General features: G+C 37.9%; 1 protein-coding gene across 8 annotated transcripts in view; it reads right to left on the bottom strand.

Annotated features, from left to right (window-relative positions):
* LOC149537245 (serine/threonine-protein kinase BSK1-like) overlaps positions 1-20,143 on the bottom strand; it is a 380,772-nt gene that overhangs the window by 49,513 nt on the left and 311,116 nt on the right. For 7 of the 8 annotated variants that reach the window (XM_089807498.1, XM_089807497.1, XM_089807493.1 and 4 more), the window contains one exon: positions 2,767-2,880. The exons of the other annotated variant lie outside the window; for it this stretch is intronic. In XM_089807498.1, the coding sequence (XP_089663624.1) occupies positions 2,767-2,880 (114 nt within the window). The remainder of the gene's footprint in view (positions 1-2,766; positions 2,881-20,143) is intronic. 8 annotated transcript variants of the gene reach the window in all.

Here is a 20,143-nt window from a genome sequence, read left to right as displayed (position 1 = left end):
TTCTTGTCCATATTTTGCTATGCATCTAAAGTTTAAATATTCAGCATATATATTATGACTCATGACTCATATTTTCAAAACTCTTGTTTTGAAAGCTCGGCATGATGACTCATGACTCATATTTTCAGATATTCTATAAAATATCAAAATTATATTAAAAAAAACTAGACATACCCACGTGCCCCCATTCCTTATTTTGAAAAACAGTTATACCCACACTCATACTCATATCCAAAGTACCCAAGTAACCCAGTACCCATGCAACCTTGATTATCATATTATTATATAATAATAATAAAATAATTATCATATTATATTGTGGCGGGGTGGGGCAACTTTATTATAATATTTAATTAATTGGGGGACCAAACTTTGGAAGGCTGGTGTCCCTTTGTGAATCCCATTTGATTTATTCAAAAGAAGATTAATATTCCTGTCTTGATTATAGAGGGAATGAAAAATACAATCTGCCTTATTAAGTAGATGCAGTGGTCGGGGGTGACAATCGGATCGTCTATAATTGGGAGCACAAATCATTGCCCGTGGTAAACAAGCAGGGAAAGTCAACATCTCCAAGTCTGGTCTATAAAAGCTTCAAAGGTCCAATACAATAATAATGATCCATATTTATTGTGACAAAGATGAATCTCTTGCAAGCCCTTCAACAGATCAATAATTTGAAGAACCACGATTTTTACTTGCCAAAGTCTTTATTACCTACATACCACATCCTTTACTACCTGCATGGCCTAGAGAGCTTGGGCATGCTCAATGAGAAATATTCCTAATCATAATGGGAACACAAAAAGAAAATAGTTATCTCTAAAGTGAGTAAAAAAAGATGCATAAACAACCCAAAAGAAATGTAGGAACAAGATCAACATGTATCTCCCATTATACCAAAGATAAGATGAGATAAGATAAAATTATTAATGTCCAACAAAAACAAAAGGTCTATGGGACTGAGAGTTTACAACTAGATAGCTGACAACAACAAGAGTACCAAACGGTGTCTGAGAAAAGCAAATAACAAGAACCAAGAAGAGAGGCCAAGGAAAGACTAGGAGTCTTTTCTTGGTAAAAAGAAATCAGTCACAGAAGGATAAGACTGTGAGCAAGGAGGAGCCCTGTACTGTCTCTGTGTACTCGTGGAAGGGTGTTGCTGACGCAAGAAACCATTGCAGGGTCTGATAGATCTTGAATGGTTAGTAGAATTGGTAGAACTAGATAATCTTTTCATACCGAGCAAAGGAGATAAAGGTGTGAAAAAGGCAGTAAAAAGATGAGCAAAGGTATACCGGTGAGGAAGTAGTGACTATAAAGTATTGTCACGAAGCAAAGTAGCCTCCTAAAGATAAAGCGCTAGACACCACTGACGAGATAAGTAACTAGGACGAACAATAATCCCATTACTGATCTCCGAAAGTTGCTCTGCATAGAAAGCCATCCTCGTCCATAAGAAACCCTGAGGATTAGTCCATGTGGTGGTAATATACTATCTGTAGATATCAAGTCTGACATGCTCATTTAACTCCTGTCGAGAGGGGAGGAGATGAGCAGGGGAATTCAATGAGAACTGATAAGAAGGGAGACAATCAATATCAATCTCTATTGAGCTTAGTAGAGAAGATGCCTAAGCATACCAGCAATGAGCATGAGAGCTAGTATCTGAACTCGCAGTAGCAATAGAAGAACAATATGCTAGGTAGGAGTATCTATCACGATCAACAGCCAAGTCCGCAAAACCATGTAGGTGATGAAGAAACCAGATCAAATCGAATATGGTTGCAAGACTGAAGCGATGAGCACCAAACTCAGCAAATATGATACTATGAGGAGTGAACTTGTGACATCTACTGATGCTGCGTAACAACAATGTCTGAACCCACCCGATCGAGGCCCAGTTAGATCCAAAGAGAGAAGGCCCCCAAACCATTGAGCCATAAAGAACAGTTGGCCAAACAAGAGAGTCCAAGAGGGATAACTTAGACGAGGTATCCTGAAAATGGTGTCTGAAAAGAGAAGGAAATAGAAAATGTGCAGCACTAAGGAAATCTTACAAAAAAGCTGCCAACAATGGGGGAATATCTATGGTGACAAGTACTGTGGTGGAGAAATCATAAAATAATCAAAATTAATTCAGGTTCATCCAAAGCAGTAATCTGAATTTTGGATAGCCACGTTTCCTGATTTGTGGATGCATTTTTCACAGTGATGAAATCAAAAACCATTGGTACCTGTACAACCATAAATTTATTAAGGGATTGCAATTTTTGTCCATGAAACATGCATTTCACTCATATTGCTCACTTTTGCAGTGTTTTTAAATTTTCCACAAGTTATTTTGCCAAAACAAATCAAATTTCAATTTCCCCAACTCAAATCATTATCGGATTAAATGCTGGTTTAAAAGAAAAAAATTATTGTCTTCGTTTTCCAAGTTACTCCTGAGAAAGATTTTTGCTACTATGAGGACAACTATATAAGCATCAATGAGGTGCACAATTGTAGTTTTCTTTCCATGCTTCAATATGTTCAGATTTTCATTTTACAGAAGATACATACTGGCTCCATTTACTTATTAGCATTTAAATATAAATTCTATAACCTCTGGTTTATGAACTCAGTTACAGAATCCTAATTGTTAGACATTTTAGTTCAATAAAGCTTAAGATGTTATTAAAATGAAAGCACATTGCTCGATATATTAATGCAGCTGCTTTTTTCTGTTACTCTATCACTTTAAACAAATGAGGATATACATACTCGATTATACCACAGTATAGCAACTCCAAAATCTTTATCTTGGAAAGCCAGATCACCATGCTTTCTTGTATTTAGTATGTTCTGCATATCAACTGTCCATCCCCTGAAAGACAGCTGTCCACAGAAGACTGGAAACACTTCAGAAGGATGTAATAAAGAAAATCATCCACATTGGAGAAGTTTGTAGGACTCGCTAAGCTTAAAAAATAAATAAAAATATATTTATAAAACCACCAAAGTGTACAATTGCAATCTTGAAAACAAAGAGAAGAAACTTGCATCATAAAATTGACTAATGCCTTAAAATTACATATTTCTAGGCAAATACACATGCAGTTTAGTAAAACAATAAATTTCAGTCAAACTACAGACCAAGCAACACATGCCAGTCAGATATCAATACCACCATTCATACTACCATAAGGCATGTAATATCACACACAATGTTGCTAGATATATAGACACTAGAGATAATAAATATAGTAAGTATGCAAATCACAAAATGCTTATTACAATGATGTTAAGGGCATTATCATCCAAAAGTAGTAGAATTTGACATCAGAAGATCTCTCCACCAATAACTTACAAAGTGATATTAAAGAAGGATATCTTGTTAAGGTCATCAAGTCACCTCATGACCCCAAAATGGAATGATCATGTATTAAGAAAACTTTGAAGAAGATAGAATTCAAGATAAAATCACAGTTCAAGAGTGTTTTAAAACAATAACATAAAATCACAAGCCCAATTTTTTTCCACTTTTTCCAAAAATTGCTCTTCCCTTGTCTACTGACCGTAAAATCTTGTTTATATAATTTTCTAATTTGTTCAATGGTTTCCTTTCACTGTATTTTTTGTTTGCAATTTTTAGTTTTTGTTATTGCATTTTAAATAAAATATGCTCTTAACAGTAATGTACTTTCCAACTTTCAAACTGAAATTATTGCAGGGAATAAAATACAATCGTATACATTCATTAACTGTACAATATGATAAACCACTGATGTAAAGAAACAATATGCAGCTATTAACCCTTGAATATTTAATATCTGAGATGCAATAGTGAATGCTATAGTTCTGAGATAAAGATCAGTCCAAAGATATTTACATTTTATTTTTCTGAGCTATGAAGTGGTGCAGTCTATCCATGCAATAGCAAGGTAGAGCAAAGTCCTAGCTTCCTTGCTTATTTTTCCTTACACAGTGGCATTTAAGTCATGCACCCAGTCAAACAATGATTTGCAGGTTCCAGCATGCTGCTATTAGTGTATTCGTCCATGTAAATGCTAAAGTCAACCTAAAAGAATGGTTCATAATGCTGCCATTGAAGCTCCGATCACAGGCAACTTTGAACATCCCCACCAAGAATGATTGGCTAATATTGCTGCCTTTGAAGCTCAGATCACAGGCTAATCCCAACGTACCAACTGGGAATGAATCCAGACCTGCATATGAGCATTCACTGCACCCAATGTGCCCACGATTTAATGAATGAAGGTGTCCCTTATGCATGTTGGACTGTTGTCATTGATGTCAAAGAGCATTTCATTGCATATTTGAAGGAGCTTAGCTTGTGCTAAATTTACAGCACTACCATTGAGATGCCATCAAGCATGAAGGAGATAAATTGCATATTTAGTTTTGGGTTCAATATTGCAAAATATTATTTTTCTTGTTGTGACCAACCCCTCTTTTGGAGCCAAACCAATTATGGAAAGTAAAAATGCATTGAAATCTAAGTCACCAGTATGGGTACAAGCACGGACGGAAATGAGAACCAGATACATGGGTACAGGCAATTTTATTTATTATATATATTAAACAAATGTACAGAATAGTAGAACTAAATACATTGAATAGCATGATACTTCATCATTGATCATTGCCAAATGCCAAAATGGTAGAAATTAAGATAATATTTTATGGGACCCGGTAATTGATAGCTAAGTATTTAATATTTATCTTTATCAATTGGTATTTAACAGTGATAATTTTAGTTGTCTAAGTTCTTGATTTTGGTATCCACTCCCAGACCCCATCCACTACTAGACCCCCTCATTGTGAACAAATTTCTTATATAACAAGAGATTCCACCAACTAGTGGGGATTTGGGAGTGAAGGTGGCCTTGCAGGGCAGCAATGATATGCATGAAAATTAGGGGCTTATGATCCTCAAATCAAATCAATGCTATGTTGAATGGATGTAAATTGGAGGCAACATTTTAGGTTAGTCAAAAAACATATGAATATGCATCAATGCTAACCCAAATAGTTGAAGAAGGCAAATTCCCTATGCTGTCTTCTAGTGGTCACTGGAAAGCACAAAGCGATGATTAGAAGTTGACTTCCACTGGTTTTAGTGCTTCATTTCTTGATGAAAATGTGGAGAAGCAAGTCTGTGTACTTTCTCTAAATTGTGTACTAGCTCAAGCTAATTTTATTCCCATCAGCACATACTTCAGATGTTAAAAGGAATGTCTCACAAAACTGATAATTCAAATGGTATAAATTTTCAGATGTTACAAGTAATGTCCCACAAAATGGATAATTCAAATGGTATATATTCTCAGATATTACAGATCGCAGAATCACAGATGAATAGAATATGTAATGTAAGAACTAAAAGAGATGAACCAAACAATGTGCATATGCCATATCTTTCAATTTGCAATAACAGGAAAAATAGAGTTGTTCACACACAGTGATATAACAGAAGTATCAATTGTTTAAAACAACCATATCGCAAGAGCCGGATGAGAAAATAGAGTGAAGAGAACAAAATAAGGGGGCATTTTATGTAAAACAAAGTCAAAAATAAAAATAAAAAATTGTTACTTTTTGGCTTCACGGACTCTCGGGTATGCTTGGCATTATAGTCTCCTGGATACCTACCCAGGCATAACCCCAAGCAAACCCACACCTGGGTGTACCTGGCACAGTTTTAACTTTTGGGACACCTTAAGGGCAATGCCCAGTAACTAAGATTTCAATATTATTTCAAGAGGGAAGAACTCTGAAGAGTTGCTGAGTTTGGGTGCTGCAAATAAATTAAATTAAATTCTTCTGCTTATGGCCAACTCCGCTGGGTTTAGGCATCCACTTTAAGCAAGCAAATAAGATTGAAATAAAATAATTAAATCTGAACTTGGCCGACCAGCATTGTGGATTGCATCCCCTCTAGGGGCACATTTGCATGTATGAAAAAACAATCATTAGGGATTTCTTTGATCAAGCATTCATTGAATATTATTCTCATCTAGAACAGATTTAGAGTAGACCTTATCATCAAAAATTATTGAAGATATGAGTAGACTTTAAGGTGAATTATTGCATAAAATATTGAAGATCATGAGCAGATTTTAAGATGATTTATTGCAAACCTATTAGCAAATATATTGAAGAATATAAGCAGCTTTTAAGAGTGTCATGTCCCCTTTTTGGGACATTAGGAAATTTAAAGACATACTCGTATAATATTAAAATTGGCTATGAGAGCATGAATTAAAACTATAATAGGTCAATTTAATATTATAAAGTGGGCTAAAGGTGACACGGAGGGATAAGACGAAAGGACAAGAAGGGAGCCGAAGAGTCACAGCTTTGAGGATTAAAAAGAGAGAGACTCATTCATTCGGATATATGCTTGGTTTATGATTCAGACTTCAATTTCTCTCTTGCACGAGTTACTTGGAAAGCTTCAGGTTTCATCCAGCATGAGGACATAAACCCTCGTGTTGGTAGACAGTGGTAGCAAACCCATTGTCCGTGGAAACATCACATTAGGTGCCTCATGTGTGCTTACAGGTTCTTTCATAGTATTCCAATCTGATTGTAAAACTGTGTTTAAGATTAGATCTTTGAATGCAAGTTGTTGTATTGCTGTTGTATAATGCAATAACATATGTTTATGTTCTAAGAATTATTGAGGTAAAAATCGGGTAAATATCTATTGGAGATATTTCAATGGTATCAGAGCCATTTATCCTGCCAACCTGTGAAGTCAAGAAATTGAAGTGTTTACAGTCCTGAAATATTTTATCTGGTCTCATAGGATATTAATTTTCTAGACATCTAGACCTAGGAAGGCAAATCTGTGGTTTGTTCATGGTTGGTTGGGAATGACAGAACTTTCATAGTTTGGCTTTTTATTTTGAAGTTGGGGAGAAAATTTTCAAGCACTCAATAAAATTTGAAAACATTATTGGGTAAAAGTAACACTGCAAACCATTGTATTGAAAGAAAAATTTTGATGCCCTCTGTACAGTCTGTGGAGCTTCTCATCTGCCCAGTTGAAGGAATTTGTTTGTGCATAAGCAAAGAAAATATCGATGGTATGGTGTTCTTGAAAGGTGCAGTTGCGGGGAATTAGAGATGCCTATCTGCAATGTCACAGTTGAAAGCTACAACCAAAAAAATTCAGAAAGTTAACAATAAATAATTGGGGATATTTCACTAACATTGCTGTTGATTCTGCTGCTGTTATATCCTCGATGCTTATCGGCTATAGATGAAATCATAGAGGTGTAAGATGTCATAGTGATCTTTGCTGATATACTATTGGTATCACTGATAATTACATATGTTTGTAGCAGCTCCCTCTCTGCTATTACCAATGATTTTATGTGCCACTGCCTCTATAGTTTCAGAGGTATGGATATTGCTTACTCTTATTTATTCTAAGAAGTTGGAACTAATGCATGTCTAAACTGTATGATGAGTGATTCTAGAAACAAATAATTATTAGAGATTTCTGGTTCTTTATCAACAAGATTAAGCGGCAATGCTAGGAAAGCATTTGTATGAATTGCTAAGTTTTGGAGTAACGGTAGCCAAGGAAGTTTTGCCGATCAAGGTATAACAGAGGACGAATTTTAGTTCCCCTAATGCAAATAGAAGGAATACTTGTGGTTACCATAATCAGAGTCACGAGTCGAGAAGCACACTAATTGTAACACCAAAGTCAAATAGAGAAACCGTTACCATGGCTGTTGTGAAAGGAATACTACCATTCTAGTCGTAACGACATCTTGCAATCCATGCAAATTGGGGAACAAACATTTATAGAAGGAAACGTAACATCTCTAATGGTAAGAATATTTGCTAATAGGATGTTTGGTAACTAGTATTGTATGTAGAAGAAACGTCACTGGAAGAATATGCTTTGTCATTACAAATTCGCAAAAGGCAAACACTAGGTGTGTATACATGGCATCGGGTTCTCATATTGCAAGAAGTGCAAATGATGGATAAAGATGTGTTAGGGGAATCAATACTTTTAATGTAGTATTAAAATTTTGTCGTATTAAACAAAACCCAACTATAGTCTTGGAATATTCTGGCAGAGGGAGAAAAATAAAATAAAGCACTATGAATATTTTCCTAAGTCGGAACCAACACTTTGAAAATTATAAAGTTTGGGTTGAATAACACTCAAAGACACTATTTCTAGTTGTTATTTCTTTGGTTAAAACATCCTTTTAACTGGAAAAAGGAAAATATAACCTACTGTTAGGAAATTACATTGTGTTAATAAATTTTGGGGGGGCCTTGAACCTTATTAATGGATGATTTTGAATTGCCTATGGCAACTCTGTTATACTCCTCATCGTGAGAACTTGTGACTGGTGGAGTTCTTTCACATTCTAGCCAAATCGTCTTGGAGGACATCCTCAAAACTGCACACATATTCAAACAATTTATTTGCTATCGAGGAAAGAAATTGTAGTGACTCCTGAGTTGATTAGCAACAGTTGGCATCAGTTTGAAAATCCGTCAATCGTTGTTGGAGACGAATCTGGGCAAGAGTTATTGAGTAGGAAGAATTATATCTAAAGTTGATTCCAAATTGCACCAATTTGATATTTTTCATTCAAATCAATAATCATATGTCTCTGGGACTAGGCGGATAGTTGTGAGTGCAAGGAGGAACCTTAGAGGTGTGCATTTTAGTCAAAAAGATTTCCTTGATGAGTATCTTTCAAGCATCACAAAGGACACAGACAGTAATTTGTACAGAGAAATATAGGCAGTAGATCTTTCAAAATCTTCAGCTTCCATTTGGGTAGTAACAAGGACCATCTCCTATGCCAAATCTGAACTCTTTTAACTTAAGATTATCTTTACTAGGAACGGCTAGCAAGCTATTCCCAACAGGAGATGATTGGAATATCCAATTATTTTAACTCAGAGAAACTTATATTGTAGAACTTGTGGTATTTGTTGGCAGTTGTGACAATCTTTCAGTTCATGGTGTTAATATTTCCTAAATTGTTGCAAAGTAAAGTCAAGACTATGTTAGTAGATAAACATTCACAATCTTAGAGGTAACAAGAACTGTTTGATTTTCTTCACAAGGAAGGAAATTTTTAGAGGCAAAATGGGCAATTCCTTTAGTGATCAATCTAAGAAGTCAAAAATACAAAATATCAGCCTTACATAGCTGCTCCCCAAAAATCTTCTCGAAAATGGAAAATATGAAACATAGGGTTTTCTCAAAAGTATTCAATGACACCTTTAATAGTGAACAACTGAGAAACTTGCAAAAAGAAAAACAATTGGGTTAGGTAGACGTACTTGAGTTGCAATTAGAACAAATGGAATCTTCAAATGATGTTCTTTCCAAATTGGAAGAGCTAGAAACTTATTTGACCAATGTAGAGCAGGCAAATTGTAGACTTTTAAATTGGGCATTACAACTGTCAATGGTGACTTTGGTCCAACCCAGGTTTATGGAGCATCCAAATAAATGGGTTAACCTTGTAGTTGCTTCTTGTCTCAATGAGATTATACAAATATCATCTCCTACAACAACCTACAATGATGTGGTGTTGAAGAAAGTTTTGCAGTTGATAGTAAAGAGCCTGAAGGATTTACAAGTTAAAGGAATCCCTATGAGGCAAGAACAAATTTTCTCCGCATGTGAGGACACTAGTACACCCGATCCTATTTGTGGGAATCGTAATAACGAAGAGGCAAAAGAAATTCAGACCAGCATAGGGAAAAATGTAGATAAGATGATTTCAGCTGTGGATAAGGAACATACAAGTTTCTACGTTGGTGATTTGGAGGTTAACTTTGACAAACATGTTGATGAGGCCGATTATACTCGAAGTAATAGCATGCTTAAGTCTTTGTGTGATGAACCATATCTTTCTTATACACATGATATAAATTTAGAGGAACAATCCAAGGTGACACTGCAAGATGATGAGCCGCTTCAACATGACAATAATGAGATGCACGTTGTTGGCAAATTCTATATTGTAGCCAACGAGTAGAATAGTATCTGAAAGGGCACGTGATGGTTGAGTCACCCATTCGGGAAGCTTAATGTACACTGTCCGGAATGGACTTTGGAGGCATCATAAAACATCATTTGGAGTTATTGTATAAGCATGTTGCGTATATGAATAAAGTATATGTTTTGCGTTATATCTTACTATACTACATGCATTAAGTATCCTTTTACCCTGTACGGTAAACAATGCAGGCCTTAAAGACCCAATTGAAGGTTAGTGAAGACAAAGTTGTGGCATCTTTGGTACGTTATGATAGCACTCACCAAATGGTTGAGGATCTCTATAGGAATGCTCAAAAGGGACTAGAAGGAGATTGGCTTGTTGTTGATTTGTGCGTAGTTGATGCAAAGGACTTTAGGTATCCTAGGTTTTCTTCACTCCAATACTCCTTTGATTGCCTTAACCATCCAATGGTTTAGGTTTCCTTCTTAATTAGCATCTCCAAGATCCTTGGGATCAACTTCTCCTCCAAGATATAGTTGATCTTGGTAAGACTCCAAGCTTACAAGGTTGAGCTGGTCCAACTAGTCCTCAAAAACCTAGCCTTCTTCATTAGACTTCCCTCCTAGAAAGCCCAATCCTTTGCCTAGGATCTCTCTACATACTTCCCTGTACTCTTACTAATCTACTCAACCATTTAAAGTCCCTCTGAACCTTCACCCACACTTCTAGACCCCTCACCAACCTAATGGGTTTCAAATTCACTAGGAGGCCCAATTGCTCCAAGGCCTATTAGGCCTATCTTCACTGTTTGATGATAAAAATCCCAATTTCTTCAAATGACCCCACACAAGACCTTGAGAATCTCTAAGGTACTTGTGAACACTATCAAATTCCAAAAGCTTGAATTCTGAATGCACCCATAACCCCTATTTCAACCAAGCCCTAGTTTTAAGCCTATTAATTAGGTCTTTGGACCAGTGAGCATAAACAATTGTAAAAATGCCCTTCAACTTTAAGTTCTACTCCTTCCACCTCCAAATCCTGCTAGGAGACCATCTAGAGCTTCCACAAATACTTGTCAACCTTTTCCACAAGGCTATGGGCACACATGCCAAAGCACTATTGTCCCTGTCCTGGCTCACCTACTCTTAATAGTCAGCCATAGGGTTTCAATCAATTCCACCAATGGGTTCTTAGGTTAGAGCCATTTCTTTACAAACAACACTGTGATTGCTCTGTACAAATAGCAAGCTACCAAAACTCCTAGCTATACACACCTACAACTACAAAGAAAACTATTTAACTTAAATGAAACTTAGTAAAGTCCTCTACATTTCCATGAATCCTGATCTACCACACCAATCCGTACAGTTTGTACAGCCTCAGAGAAACAATATTGTTCTAGGGAATACAATCACAATAGGTACAGAAGTGCATAAAACATGAAATGCAATCAAAACTTCAATTAACCTTCTCCAAGTATCAAATCCATGCTTATATCTCAAGCATGGGTGGTTATAACCAATCTAACCAAAAAGTTGCTCTATACTTGTAAAGTTGTCAAAGTTTCTTGAGTAACTTTTCAAAATTGCTTAGCAACTTTTGCACAATGAGCATTTTAGCCCAATTTGACAACTCACTGGTTGAGTGTGAGCATCTTGACTCTAGAAAACATCCATAGAGTCCCATATCACCCCTCAAACTCATCCTACCCCAAACTAACACCATTCCTCTATTCTAAGCCAAAATGGCAACTTTTCCCCTAGTTAGCACTATAGGCTCTTACAACATATGGTTGATCCACCATAGATCTCAACCAATTGTGATTTATTCAACACACCTAAAAACATCTCAACCAACCCCCAATAACATCTAAAAGCATCAACAAGGGAGGTGCCCTGCACAATACTCCCCTGGGACTAAAACTCAAGTCCCTTGAGTTAGGAGGTCTGCAATGGTGACCCCATGTTTCAGAATGTCTACCTCAATCATCCAAGTAGCCTCAGAATTAGGTAGTCCCTGCCACTTGATGAGGTGCTCTTTGTAGTTACCCTTTCTAGTCTTCCTAAGGACTTTAGAGTCCAAAATACTGTCCAACTTCATAGGTGTAGGAGTAGGTAAGTGTTTCACCCAATCAGCATCCTCCAAAGCTCCAAGGGTGAATTGACCTAATTCTAAACGTGGCCCCTTGTAAGGATACAAATCACAAACATTGAAGATTGGTGAGATTCCTAAATCAGGAGGTAGCTCCACCTCATAGGCATTCGTGCCATATTTGTGCAAAATCTTCAATGGGCCTATCTTCTTCATGAGTAGCTTAGTTGGCTGACCCTTGGGTAGCCTCTCTTTTCTGAGGTAAGCATGGACTAGATCCCCTACCTTGAACTGCAAATCTCTTCTTGTTTGATCAGCTTTGGCCTTGTATTTCTCTACCAGATTTTGCAAAGTTTTGGAGACTTGATCACGAAGTTCCTTCATCTACTTTGCAAATGACTCCCCTTGAGCACTCCTTTTGTTTGATAAGATGAGGTCTCTGAGCTCTGGAATCCCTCTAGGATGAGCACCATACACTATTTCAAAAGGGCTTTGCCAGTACTCCTATTAGAGTCATTATAGGCAAATTCAGCTTGCCCTATGATGTAATCCCATGACTAGTCATGCTGGTTGGTTAAACATCTTAGCAAATTCCCCAGTGACCTATTCACCACCTCTATTTGACCATCTGACAGAGGACGGTAGGCTGAAGAGAAGGACAGATTTGTACCAAGTTTCTTCCACAAGGTCCTCCAAAAGTGACCTACAAACTTACTATCCCTTTCACTTACAATATTCAGAGGCAATCCATGAATTCTCACAATGTCCCTAAAGAACAGGCCTGCAATTTGAGATACATCATTGGTTTTTTTACAAGGAATAAAATGTGCCATCTTGCTGAAACAGTCCACTACCACAAAAACACTATCATTTCCCCTTGCTATCTTTGGAAAACCCAACACAAAATCCATTCTAAGGCACTCCTAAGGCCTTTGGGGTATGGTAAGTGGTTGATACAACCCATTGTTGCTACTCTCTCCCTTAGTTCTTTGACAGATTTGGCACTGTTCCACAAACTTTTTGATATCAGACTACATCTTAGGCCAGTAGTAATGCCTATTAACTTGTTCTAGAGTTTTATCCACTCCAAAGTGTCCTCCTAAACTGCCATGGTGTTTCTCCTTCACAATACTCTCCCTCATTGAGCATTGAGGTATACAAATTCATTGAACTGTACCTTGAGTCCCTATTGGAATTACATGCATGCCTCATAGGCTTCTCTGAAATCATTGTCTCCTTTGTATAGGTCCTTCAAATCATCCATCCCTATGCTCTGTAGTTAGATTTCTTGTATGGATAAGACCCTTCTACTCAGAGCATCAGCTACCTTGTTACTAACCCTTTCTTATGCTTGATAACAAACGTATAGGCTTGCAATGATTTTACCCACTTTAGGTGCCTTTGATTCAGTTTGTCTTGCCCATTCAAGAAACTCAGAGCATGATTATCAGTGTAGACCACAAATTCTCTAGGTAAGAGATAGTGTCTCCATTTTTTAAGAGCTTGCACCATAGCATATAACCCCAAGTCATAGGTAGAATATTTTTGTTTAGCCTCATTCAATTTTTCTGACAAAAATGGCACAGGGTGTCCTTGGCTTAGTACAACTCCAATTGCCAATTTGCTAGCATCACACTCCAGCACAAACAGTATGTTGAAGTTAGGAAATCTAGGGGTTGGTAGCTCTACAATTCTCTTTTTCAACATCTCAAATCCTTGGTCTGCTACTACTATCCATTTAAAATGACATTTGATCCCACCTTTAATGGTGTTGAGGATAGGGGCACATACATGACTGAAGTTACTTGCAAATTTCCTATAATAGGAGGCCAAACCATGGAAACTCCTAACATCTCCTATGGACCTAGGTGTAGGCCATTCCAAGATTGACTTAACTTTATCAGGGTCCATCTTTATACACCCATTAGCAACCACAAAGCCAAGGTAAACTAATTCAGTCTTCATAAACTCACATTTTTCTTGATTGATCATCAGCTTCTCTTGATGTAACCTCCTCAAGACCATCTCCAAATGCTTCAAGTGCTCCTCCTTGGACCTACTAAATAACAAAATGTTATCAAGGTAAACAATTACAAACTTACCAATGAAATCTGCTAGTACTTCATTCATGAGCCTCATGAATGTGCTAGGTGCATTTCTTAAGCCAAAAGGCATAACAAGCCATTCATAGAGCCCTTCATTTGTTTTAAATGTTGTCTCCCACTCATCACCAGGCCTTACTCTTATTTGGTGATATCCTGATTTCAAATCCACCTTGGAAAAGTAACAAGAATCTCCTAAATTGCCCATTAGATCTTCTATTTGAGGCATTGGAAACCTATATCTGATTGTGATTGTGTTTATGGCCTTGGAGTCCATACACATCCTCCATGTCCCATCCTTTTTAGGTGCAAGTACTGTAGGTACAGCACATGGGTTTAAACTTTTCCTTATCAAGTCTTTATCCAACAAATCTTGGATCTGCCTTGCTATCTCTGCATTTTGACTTGGTGTCATCTTGTAGGCTGCTTTGTTTGGCAAATTTTCTCTAGGTATAAGGTCAATTTGATGGCTCACATCCCTCATGGGTGGCAATGCACTTGGCAACCCATTATCTACCATGTCACAGTAACTTTCCAACAATGCTTGTACCTCTAGTGGCATATTAGCTTTCTCCTTGGTCTCCTCCTTTGGCTTCACTACTATTGCACAACAAACACCTTTCTCCTTCTTCATAGCCTTGAGAAACTCTTTCCCACTCAACAACATTGCTTCTGACATGCTTCTCCCTACTGGGTTCTTGCAATGGATCCATTTGGAATTTCTTGCCCTGATTTGTGATCAAATAGGTATTGTGCTCACCATCATGGATAGCTTTAACATCATACTCCCATGGACATCCTAGGAGTAGGTGGTATGCATCCATTGGCATGATGTCACATAAGACCTTGTCCTTATATTCACCAATCTCAAATTCAACCACACTTTGTTTCCACCAGTATCTACTGCCCTTTGTTCAGCCATGAAACCTTATAGGGAGTGGCATGAGGTATCCTCCTTAACTTTAGTTTATCCACCATCTAAGTAGACACAATATTCTTAGTGGATCCTGAGTCCACTATTACTTTGCAAATTTTCCCATAGGACCTACAAGTTGTCTTGAATAAATTCTTCCTTTGTGGAGGCTCTGCAACACTTGGCATCTTTAACAAAACTCTCCTTAGCATTAGGTTCTCTCCATCCACTACTGGCCTTGCCTTGGAAATAGGAGAAGTAACACTTTGTGTGTAATCCTCTTGAACCAATTGATTTCTCCTTTCCCCATTGAAGAAGAACTAGACTTTTTAGGACACCTACCCATTCTATGTTCTACTTGGTTGCAGTTATAACACCTATCAGTAAAGACTAAGTTAGACCTTCCTTGGGACTGAAATCTACCTCTTGGAGGCCCTCTTCCTCTGTATCCTCCCCTTTGGAAGATTCCCCTATACTGGTTACCACCACTACTTTCAGCTAATTGTCCTTCATCAGGCTTACTAGGACCTTTCCCTCTTCCAAAATTGCCTCTTCCTCTAAATCCTCTATTGTTATTGCCTTCTCCCGTTTGATAAGACTCATTCCTCCTCTTAGCTTTATCCTCTTCTCTTAGTGCCATTTGGAAACACTTGTGCATGCTATCAGGGGCCAACATTGTAATTTCATCTTCGATCCCCTGTCTTAAACCCTTGAGGTACCTTGCTACCTCCTCCACTTCTTCTTCTTCTCTCCTAGCCCTGAGACTCGACCTATTGAACTCGTCAGTGTAGGAATTTATTGTCATGTCCCTCTACCTTAGATTCTGCAACTTCTGATACATCTGAATCTCATAATCAGTAAGCACGAACTGAGCCTTAATTCTGATCTTCATTCTTTCCCATGAAACAATTTTCTTCTTCCCTACTGCTAGCCTGTCATCTTGCATCACGTTCCACCGTACTAGGGCTGATCCCTTGAACCTAGCTTTAGCATAGTTGACTCTTTTCTCCTCTTCGACCTCTTTATAGTCAAATTGGTTGTCCATAGCTTCTAACCAATCTAGCAACTCATCTCTATTCAAGCTTCCATTGTAATAAGGAATGTGGTCCATACTGTCCTTGTTGAAAGACCTGAAGGCTTCCAAGAACACCTTGTCTTGGTCCACCTCCTCTTTACTGTCTATTGTCTCCCCTGTGAGGCCTTCTTCATCTTCCTCATCACTTTCATCTCCCTATTTTGTAATTTTTTTCTTGCTCTTTGTCTCTACCTGATTAGCCTTGGCCAATAGGTCTTTGACCAAGTCTACAATGGCACCCTCGCTCATTTCTTTGGGTGGCATACTGTCAGTTTCTTGGCTCCCTTGACTTCCTTCTTCGTCAGACATGTACCAACTAAAGTTGGCTCTGATACCACTTTGATGAAGAGGACTTTAGGTATCCTAGGTTTTCTTCACTCCAAATACTCCTTTGATTGCTCTAACCATCCAATCAATGCTTTAGGTTTTCTTCTTAATTAAGATCTTCAAGATCCTTGGGATCAACTTCTCCTCCAAGGTATAGCTGATCTTTGTAAGACTCCAAGCTTACAAGGTTGAACTCATCCAGCTAGTAATCAAAAACCTAGTCTTCTTTGTTAGACTTCCCTCCTAGAAAGCCCAATGCTTTGCCTAGGATCTCTCCACATACTTCCTTAGACTAGTCTACTCAACCATTCAAAGTCCCTCTGAACCAAAGTAACGAGACTCGGACTCGGCAAGGGTAACTCGACTCATGACCCGGCTCGGATTCGCCTATGACACAGCAGTGACTCGACAAAGTGATAAAACCCTTGAAATTTAGAGATTTTTTTGGATTTAAATTAAATCCATGCACCCATTAATGAATAAAGATTAAAGACACAATAACTTCATGAAATAGAAGGTAATTTAATCACATACATCAATTATGTAACTACAAAGGCAAAAAAAATCAACCAAGTCACCTAGGCGTGTCAGCCAAGTCACCCTGCCAAGTCTGCCGAGTCAGGCAAGTTAGCTCAATTGACCCACCGAGCCAGGGTCATGGATCATTTTGACCCAGTTGAGGTAACTTGACTCACCAACTCGGACAACTCGCCCGACTTGCGGCAAGTCTCGTTACTATGCTCTGAACCTTCAACCACACTTCTGCACCCCTCACCAACCTAATGGGTTTCAAATTCACTAGGAGGCCTAATTGCTCCAAGGTCTATTAGGCCTATCTTCACTGTTTGATGATAAAAATCCCAATTTATTCAAATGACCCCACACTAGACCTTGAAAATATCTATGGTACTTGTGAACACTATCAGATTCCAAAAGCTTGACTTCTAAATGCACCCATAACCCCTATTTCAACAAAGCCCTAATTTTAAGCCTATTAATTATGCCTCTAGACCAGTAAGCATAAACAATTGTAAAAATTCCCTTCAACCTTAAATTCTACTCCTTCCACCTCCAGGGGACCATCTAGGGCTTCCACAAATACCCTTCAACCTTTTCCACAAGGCTATGGGCGCACGTGCCAAAGCACTGTTGTCCCTATCCTGGCTCACCTGCTCTTAACAGTCAGCCATAGGGTTTCCAGTGGCCATGGAAACCTTTGCAAAAATAGAAATGAAAACAAAAACATTATTTACAAGCTCTAACCCTACTTCCCTCATGGTTTCAGTGAATTCCACCAGTGGGTTCTTAGGTTAGAGCCATTTCTTTACAAACAGCACTATGATTGCTCTGTACAAACAAGCAACTACCAAAACTCCTAACTCTACACACCTGCAACTAGAAAGAAAACTATTTAACTTAAATGAAACTTAGTAAAGTCCTCTACATTTCCATGAATCCTGATCTACCACACCTATCCGTACAGTCTGTACAACCTTAGAGAAACAATACTGTTCTAGGGAATATAGTCACAACAATTTGTACAGAAGTGCATAAAACATGAAATGCAATCAAACTTCCATTAACCTTCTCCAAATATGAAAACCATGCTTATATCTCAAGCATGGGTGGTTATAATCATTCTAACCAAAAAGTTGCTCTATACTTGCAAAGTTTTCAAAGTTGCTTGAGCAACTTTTCAAAATTGCTTAGCAACTTTTGCACAATGAACATTTTCGCCCAATTTGACAACTCGATGGTTGAGTGTGAGCACCTTGACTCTAGAAAACATCCATAGAGTCCTATATCACCCCTCAAACTCATCCTAACCAAAAATAACAATATTCCTCTATTCTAAGCCAAAATGGCTACTTTTAGCAACTTTTTCCCAAGTGAGCACTATAGGCTCTTACAACATATGGTTGATCCATCATAGATCTCAACCCATTGTGATTTATTCAGCACAGCTAAACACACCTAAAAACATCTAAACCAACCCCCAAGAACACCTAAAAGCATCAAAAAAAGGGAAGTGCCTTGCACCAGTAATCAAAACAGCCCTTGAATCTATGAAATCAGATTATTTATGTTTGCTTGCCTATAGAGATTATATTCTTAAGGTTGTTGGAATATATGTTGATCAGTTGAATAGATGAAATAATGAAATTACGGAGCTCAACAAGGAGCTTAAGTATGCTCATAAGACATTGGATGATACACAAATCAGGTTAGGATCACAAACCATTCTCGAAAGCATGAGAGTGAAGAGAGGCAGGAATTTTTCCAAGAAGTAATTAATGAACTTGATAGCATTCAGCAGACTTATGACCTAGATAGTTGTCCCAAAAGACCAAGTACCAAAACTTCAGATCACATTCAGCTTGTAGACAACCCTTTGTTTGAAGTAGATGCTGATTGGATAATGGAGAACCCGCTAATCAAATCCAACAAGGGTACACTCATTAATTTTGGTTAGGAGTTCCGGATTAACAATTGTTGCAACCAAGAGGTTGCTGCCTTGACAAAGGGACATAACGCTGATAACAAATCAACCTGGGACAGAGATGTAGAGAGCAGCATAGCTAAAGTACAAATAGAGAGAGGGGCAGCGTTGTGATAGTTGAGCAGCTGGAGTACTCTACCCACTACGGGCACAAAGCAGCAACATAGTACAAATAGTTGGGAAGATGGATGGCTCTTTTGTTTGTGGGATCCCAAAGGAACATTCCCATGGTTCATAATGTTTCGAGGAGTTGGTTGGCACATAACTAAGTTCCATCGATTATTTGACCACAGTGATGATTGTGATCTCGATGAGAATACGATTCTCAACCGGATTGGGGATTTTCGTGTATATGATGGTAGCACATATCAGGTTGTTCTGATTGAACATGCACATGGGATGGTTTGGGATCCAAGTGTTGACCACATGTATCTACGGCGTTTTGAGGATTTTGTTGTAGTTCTACACAGTTTGAGACTAGATGCAATGATAATAAAAAGTTGTATGGCCTACAGATGTTGCGGTACTTGATAGATTAACAAGGGATCCAGGGATCTGGTTGATGGAAAGGTTGCATTTTGATACCTTGCTTTATAGTGTGGCAGGATTTGTTTTCAGATTGGGCCACACAGCTACCTGCAAATTCATATGGGATTTTGGGACTGATTGCTTGAGGACAAGCAATCTTGAGGAGGGAAGATTTGTAATGTCCCCTTTTTGGGACATCAGAAAATTTAAAGACGTACTCATATAATATTACAATTGGCTATGAGAGCATGAATTAAAACTATAATAGGTCAATTTTTTATTATAAAGTGGGCTAGGTAACAAGGATGATGATGATTACAATGATCCCAAAGGGTGTATAAATACTTTTCGAAGAGCTTTCTTGAAGGGGTCCATTGGCTACATACAACATGTCGGCTACATAACAAGAATCTTCCCAAAGAGGCCCGTCGGCTACCTAATATTTACCAACAACATACATTTTGTCAGCTACACAAAATTTACCAACAACAAAGGAGGGATAAGAAAAAAGGACAGGTTGGGAGTCATAGAGTTACAACTTTGAGGATTAAAAGGAGAGAGACTCATTCATTCAGATATGTTCTTGATTTATGATTC

This window comes from Cupressus sempervirens, chromosome 10 (assembly GCF_028749045.1).
Source record: "Cupressus sempervirens isolate cs-2001-9-10 chromosome 10, ASM2874904v1, whole genome shotgun sequence".
Taxonomy (NCBI): Eukaryota; Viridiplantae; Streptophyta; class Pinopsida; order Cupressales; family Cupressaceae; genus Cupressus; species Cupressus sempervirens.
Note: the sequence above shows the minus strand (reverse complement) of the source record. Positions and strands in the feature narration are given on the sequence as shown.